The sequence below is a fragment of the Lucilia cuprina genome, chromosome 2, assembly GCF_022045245.1.
Source record: "Lucilia cuprina isolate Lc7/37 chromosome 2, ASM2204524v1, whole genome shotgun sequence".
NCBI lineage: Eukaryota > Metazoa > Arthropoda > Insecta > Diptera > Calliphoridae > Lucilia > Lucilia cuprina.
The window spans coordinates 4,868,080-4,875,675 of record NC_060950.1 but is presented as its reverse complement, the minus strand read 5'-3'; the positions used below and the strand labels follow the sequence as shown (position 1 = coordinate 4,875,675).

Genomic DNA, 7,596 nt, shown 5'->3' with positions numbered 1-7,596 from the left:
TTATTTTTTTCTCTTTTGTTTATACTTCTTTATATTTGTTTGTATGTATTAGTGTATTATTGTTTGTTATATGTTAAAGTATGTATATAAATAAATGTAAATAAATAAAAAAACAATATAAATTTATATGACGATATGTTTAAACTACAAAAATACAATACGAAATATTTATTTACTTTTTGTTTTATCTTTTTTTATTTACTCGTTTCCATATTTGTATTCATTTTGCAAAAATAATAACAAAAAAAATAATAATAATAAAACGGAAATCTATAATTTCTTGAATTGTTTGATTTTGTTCAATATAAGTAAATATACATTTATATATAGACAATAGACCTGCTTAAAATTTAGCTTAAATATTTAATATATATTTTTTTGTAATATTTTACTAAAAAGAGAGAAGAAATTTTTTTATATATTTTTTTGGTTTTATTCTATTGATATTTTTCTTTTGGTTTATTTAAATGTTAAAGAGAAAATTTTGGGGTTTTCATTTATTTTTGTAGCTATGTTACAGTTTGTTTAAGATTTATTTTATTTTCTTTATTTTTTTTTGTTAATTTTTTCTGGAATAAATGTATGATTATGTAGCTGGTTGTTGTCCTGTATATATTAAGTATATTTTTGTATGTTTATGTAAGTTTTTGATATGTTGTTTGTTTGTTTATATGTATGTATATGTTTGTATGAATGTGTGTTATATGTTTTGAAGCTTAGCTGTATAAATGCGAGTTTTTTTTCTTAATTTTCATACTGAATACAAAATATCTCTTCTTTTCTTTTTTGTTGTTATTTTCTTCATTTTTTTAATGTTAATTTTTATTTATATAATTTGTTTTAATTTCTTTGGATAAAGGAACTAAGAGTTTATGAAAAAATATATATTCAATTTTTTTTGTTTATTATTCATTTTAATTTTAGAAGAAGGGATTAGTAAGAGAACAGATAAAGCAGAAATTCATAACTTCCAATTTATGGAAGTTATGTTTAAATTATATTGACATTTTGTAAAACATTACACGATTTTTACACCTGGTGGTATGAGTAATATGATATTATTAATTAATTAATTAATTAAATATCGCTCATACGTCATGTTGTTAAAAATGTTGTTATATAACACTGCAACAAAGATTTATTATTATATAAATCAACTTTTAAGTATAAAAAACTACAAGTTAGGTGAACTTTTAAGAAGGATTGTATTCGATCGAAATAAATGTTTTAAACAAATATTAGTTTTTTTTTCTTTCTTTGAAAGCCGTTCAATTATTTACCCTTCATTATTAAATACACTTAGCAAAAACTTTTTTAATTATTTAAATTTCTTTTTTTTTTTCCTTTACATTACATTTTTTCTCTTAACTTAAAACCAACAACTTTTTTGAGATCGTAAATTAAATTGACTTAATTGTATTTGCAACTGTACACAGGTTCATTAGCTTTTGAATATATCATTCTGTGGTTCGTTTAAACGCTTTAGCATTGCATTGCGATGTAGCCAATATGGCGGAGGATCTGGTGGTTGTCCCGGTAGTGTAGTTTTCGATTTTAAAGTCATTTTTGGATTACTAGTAGGACTGCTGGCCGCAGCCAAAGCAGCATTATACATCACAGGATCAGCGGCATGGGCCGAATGACCCATACCCACTCTAAGGGGTACTTCTTTTTTGCGTATAGTCTCACAAGTCTCTTTCATTTTACACAATTGATCTTGCAGATTGCGATACTCTTCGAGAAAACGTTCCAGCTGTGCTGCATGATAGTCATAGGCCGTTACCGGTGTGGTGGTACTAGTGCCACTGCAATGCATTGAAGTACTTAACCCACTGGGTGTAACGGCCGAGCCGGTTGTGACCGTCGATCTATTGGTTAGAGAGCTAAAGTCCAGTAGAGGAGTTGCAGCCGAACTAAACGATCTTTGATGCTGCTGATACTCATGCACCGGTGAGGAGGGTAATGAGGGATTTCTGCGCGTAGCTGTGCTACTACTCGTTACTGTCGTTTTATTATTATTATTGGATGAAGCTAAAGTATTTTTACTTGAACTATGCACCAGATTCAAAAAACTATTTGATCTTTGTCCCTTGGTATAGGTGACCGTACTACCATATGTAGAGTATGAAGATTCCGCCGAGAATCTTCTACCCAAAGCGATTTCATTAAGATAACTAGCATCTCCTAAAGTACTGCTGCCATATTTACTCGAATTATCTGCCAGCAGTGGTGATTGACTGTCCGAAGAATTTTTAAAATATTTACCGGTATTCTTTAATTTCCTAGGCAGAGTACACAAAGCCCCATTAGTTTGATTTGTACTTGTAGCCTGAGCTACCGCATATTTAGCTATATCTAACAGATCCGGATAGTTGCTATCGAAGAGATCATTATCTGATGAATCTTTGCCACTAAATATTGATGAATTGGCCTCTTCTTTGGGTGAACTATAATAATCAACCGAAGTATGATTGTTATTAAGATTACTGTGGGGTGATGTTATTTTCGTTGTTGCTATAGAGGTAGTTACCCAATTGGCAACATGATTGTAGGCTGAAGTTTGTCTTGAAGCCGCATCAACTTTACTAGATATAGAGGCTGAGGCAGAATCGGGGTTAGACCTAAAAAATATAGTAGTAAGAGAGCAGATGGAAAAGTTTAGAATTTTTTTATTTGGTTTGAATTAAACATGCAAACATTTAGTAGCTAAGTTTGATTATATAAAGTGCAATGAAGAAAAAATCATGGTATTGCTTAAAAATTATATTAACAACAGAAGAAAAATTAAAAAAGTTAAAATAAAATGCCATGAATTTATGCATTAAGCTATGTGTCAAAAGTGTCTAAATGAACTTTGTTGCTATTTTTTTTAATATTTCTCTATTAACTCATTAATAATTAGGATTTAACTGAAGTATTTCAAAAATATTCTAAAATATGTATGAAATATTATATAATATATTAGTTCCCATGGAACTTTATTTATAAATTTTTAATTTACGTTTTTGAGCAGATTCTTTAAAATACATACAAAAGAAAAAAATTCATTATTGATTTTTTTTGAAAATAGGATGGAAAATTAATTTTTTTAAAAATATATATTTCAAAATGCAGCCGTTTAAAAGTACCTTTTAAAAAAGTATTTTTTTATATTAATTACCCCTTTAACAAAGGTATCTTTTTATTTCAATATATTTTTAATTTACAGTGAATATGTATTGTATTATTAAGTAGCGTAATTCCTTAAAGGATTCCATGAACTATTTATTAAAGAAAGTAATTTTAAGAAGAAATATTAAGGAAAATATTCAAACTCAGACCTATAAAACTTAAAACAACTTAATTATCCGCCATGATAAAAAAGAGTCTTACTTCCCATCTTTTCCTTTTATGACACTTTATTACCCAGAAAACTTACTTAAAAACACCCCTCACCTAAACGGAAATAATGACAAAAACTAAAGAAACTCTTTATCTGCGAAAAATTTAGAAAGCATGATAGTGTCAAATTATCAACTTGTATATAAAAAAAGACTCATCTCTTCATTTCAAGCTAAAAAATCTTAAGAATAAGTATGAAAAATAAAATAAGCATTATCTAACAAAAACACACACACACACACGCACGTATAAAATAAAAACTAGAGCACATAAATTAAATGGATTAAACAAATTAGCAAAGTTTCGTATTTTTACCACACTCCAACCAGATAAAATGGGACACATACATTCATCTACTTACGAGATGTTAATACAACACAAATAAGAAAGAAAAAAAAATAGAAAACAACATTAAGAAAATCCTTTAAAATGAATTGTTTCGGCATAGAGCGATAGAAATTCTAAAAAAAAAAACTAAAGACATAAAATGGAAATGAATGCAAGAAACTAAACTGAAGGGGACACAAGACAAAACCTAGAACAAAAATAAAATAAACTAAAACTCAAGACTTATGATAGTTGAATGAATGAAGAAATGACTTCAAAAAAATGGATGGCTGGATGAAATGCTTAATAAGATGAATGTTAAAAATATTTGTATGAATTAGTTAGCAAAAACGTACGCGTTAAGTAGATATGGCTAAATTCTTCAAAAACTCATGGTGTCTATTTGAGAAAAAGCAAAAAATAATAATAAAAAGAGGGAAATAAATCTTAAATCCTTGAAACATGCCACTCTTATAAATATAGTTTTTTTTATTAACAAAAACCCTTGAATTATGAAGAATACTGACTAACAGAACTAGAGAAACTTTTTCTAGTATTTTGCACATCATTAGCAGTGTGTTTAACAGTGGTATTCATAGTTTAAATTTAACCCTTTCTTACATTGGGAGCGTTTCGTGACTATTTGTTTTTACTGGTGCCACTACAAAACTAAAGAATCTATACTCGAAATATAAGTAGTTGAGACTAAAAACAACAATAGTTGAATGATAAACATATAAGAAATATTGTAAAATAGAAACGTTATAAAGGAGATGAGGCTGGCGGAAACGGAAGGTAAAGAAACAATTGTATACTCGTATACAAACAAAAACGAAAAAAATGTCAAGTATAAGCCATAATAATCTCAACAAGGGCAAAAAACTATACAACAAGTATTTATGGTGTTGTTTCTTGTTATTGTTGCTACTGTTGTGTTGCTTTGCTATTGCTGTTACAAGTGATGTGTAAGAGATGACAACAATCAGACATTAAAACAAAGAAGAATCGCATGCATTATTACACAAACTCACTCTCTCAAACACCAGGATACAGACAGACAGCTACACTCAAGTTCACACATTTTCACACTCACAAACATACATACATAAGTTTACAGTTATATAGACACAAGAACAGTTATTAGTAGTGTGTTTATAATATACTATACATAGTGAAAAGAGAGGGTGATGTTGCGGCTATTGTTGTTACTGGAAATAAAATAAAATGACATACACACACACTCTCTTAGCTAGAGAGTAATAAACACAGACAAATATAAACACGCACACAGACACATACACATATGTACATACATTTTAGTGAAAACATATACACATTTAGCAAAGCAATAAATTTAATGAAAAAAAAAAGAAAACAAAAACTGAAGATTTAGAAGAAACACAACAAAAAGGCAACTTACATACGACTCTTCTTTTTAAATTCTTTTTTTTCTCATGTTGTTCTTCTTCTTTCTTATGAAAGACACTCTCACTGTATGTGTCTCTCTACATGAACGAAGGAATAAACGAACGAACGTATGAACAAAAAACAAACTGAATGTTTAGTTTTTTATTTATATTTTTTATTGTTTCTTTCTTTCGATTAGAACAGTGTGTGACAGACTTGACACATACCCCTTGGATTTAGTGATTGTGATAGTGATTAGTAGTACCATGATTTTTCGAGTAATCTACAAAAACACAAAAAATAATGTGAAAAGAAAAACTAACAAAAACACAAGAAACAAAAACTACAATGTGCAATAAAACTAAAGTAAGAAAGCACAGTGGTACGAATTGGAAGAAAAAAGGCATACTTATCAGAAATGTATACATTTATGAGGAGTACTGTAGAATAGTTTTCTTTGGACGTTAGTTAAGATTAATATATAAAATACAGATTAAAATTTTGGAAATTATTACAGAAGCTTAATAACATCTTTACTGGATATAATTTCTATGTTCACTATAATATAACCATATTTGGACATTCAATATCAAAAACAAGGGCCCGTGATACAGTTTTACACAAAACTATGCACTTTTTTGTTATAAGGTAATATTTTCTTCAGACCAATATCTCGCACAATCTAACCGTTCAGAATTGATTTACCCTCTGTGACAAAGTTGTTGCTTTTGTTCTAAAACATATAAAATTATAAAACCTTAAAATCAAAGTCTCAAAAAACATTGATGAATATTTTCTCTAAATTATGCGTATACTTTATATTTACAATAGCAATAAATTATTAACATGTATACGTACAGGTGTCCTTAATAAAAGAAGTGTATGTAATTTCACAATGTAAAACTTTCACTTGAAATTGATAAGGTTTTTTGATTTTACAAGTTCACAGTTTTTGTTCTTTATAAAAAGAGCTACAACTCTGCACCAGAGAGATTTCCGAATAGTTGGAAAGATATAAGCCTTAGAAAATTATATATTTTTAATTAATGGCTGGGACACACGGTAGTATCAATATCTATAGCCAGTAGACTATATATAGTCCATATGTTTTAAGGAACTATAATCTCAGTCAACGGATGAAAGTCCCTTTTTAATGATCTATAGTTTATATGTGACTCAATAAGTGGGCGATAATCTATGAACTAGACACCCCTTATCTCAAGTCAATGGGCAATAATCAGTGCACCATGAATTACACTCTTTATAGTTAATTGTAAATCCTTAACCAGCCTATAATTTAGCCTTTATAGTCAAGGAACTATGAATTCTAAAGTTAATGAACTATAGCCTCTCACTAAGAGACTGTAGTATACATTTATATCAGTCAATGGGCTTAGTACTGTAAAAGGAAAAATACTATTCATAGCAAATAGATTTTATAGTGACTGACTATAAATAATTTAGTTTACTGACTAAACTAAATTATTTGAAGTCAGTCACTACCTAACTGAAGGAAATCTCTAACATCAATGTTTATATCTCTACAGTTACTGTAATCAGCCAATCAGTCAAGTCTTAGTAGTTAAGAGACTGTAGTATATAGTTAGTGAAATACAGTCTATGATATAGAAACAGTATAGTATAGAAGTAATATAGAATCTAGAGAATATAGTATCTTAAATATAGAATCTACAGCTTGTAAACTCTTGTTAAAAAATCTCACTATAAATAGTATAAATTTTTCAAATTTCCTTTAAATTTAACTTACAATTGCTTACAACCAAGTCAAAGGATTATTGAATTTTCAAGTAGGACAAATAAATTTACAAACATAAATACTGTGAACATTACAAACAATATACATACATATGAATATACATTGCTTATTCTCAGCCAACACAAATGGCTAGAGGCTTGTTTTCATAATAGCAGCGTTAACAACGACAAAAAAATCAGTTTGCAAATTGCCAAACGAAATGATTTACAAAACTGCATACAACTCTAAATGTTAGTACAGTAATACCTCGAAAGATAATTAAAATCAATTTTCAAAATAGTCTTACTAAGAGCCCGATATCATCTCAATAAAATGGAATGAAGATTAAATAAGAAGTTCTAGTTATCAAAAAAGATTGACGAAGTAAACCGAGGAATTACACTTGTTGTAATGTACCACTGTACCACTTTGCCGCCTGCCACTTAAGGTGATTGGTTAATAAGTAACAGGGCTGGTTGGTTAGTTGGGAAAGTTAAGGTGTAAGGATAGAAAAGGATTTAAAACTTTAAAAAATACTACATTTTATTAACAAAAATCATACCTACCCAATGTCAATAAGACGTGGTATATGCAAATCTGTGTCGTCTTTTAAGCCACTCGTTTGTGTGCCACTAACACCGCCATCTAAATGCATTACTGTGTCCTGAGGTGTTGATGATTGAAATGCTGAACCCGTTTTCCATCTCGGCGCTGTTAAAGATGTT

General features: G+C 28.8%; 1 protein-coding gene across 1 annotated transcript in view; it reads right to left on the bottom strand.

The window, feature by feature from the left end:
• Positions 1 to 453: 453 nt before the first annotated feature.
• LOC111676662 (putative GPI-anchored protein pfl2) overlaps positions 454 to 7,596 on the bottom strand; it is a 75,913-nt gene continuing 68,770 nt past the window's right edge. The window contains exons 4-5 of the mRNA XM_046946894.1: positions 7,438 to 7,595; positions 454 to 2,621 (exon numbers count right to left, since the gene is read on the bottom strand). Coding sequence (XP_046802850.1) covers positions 1,442 to 2,621; positions 7,438 to 7,595 — 1,338 coding nt within the window. The 3' untranslated portion in view covers positions 454 to 1,441. The remainder of the gene's footprint in view (positions 2,622 to 7,437; position 7,596) is intronic.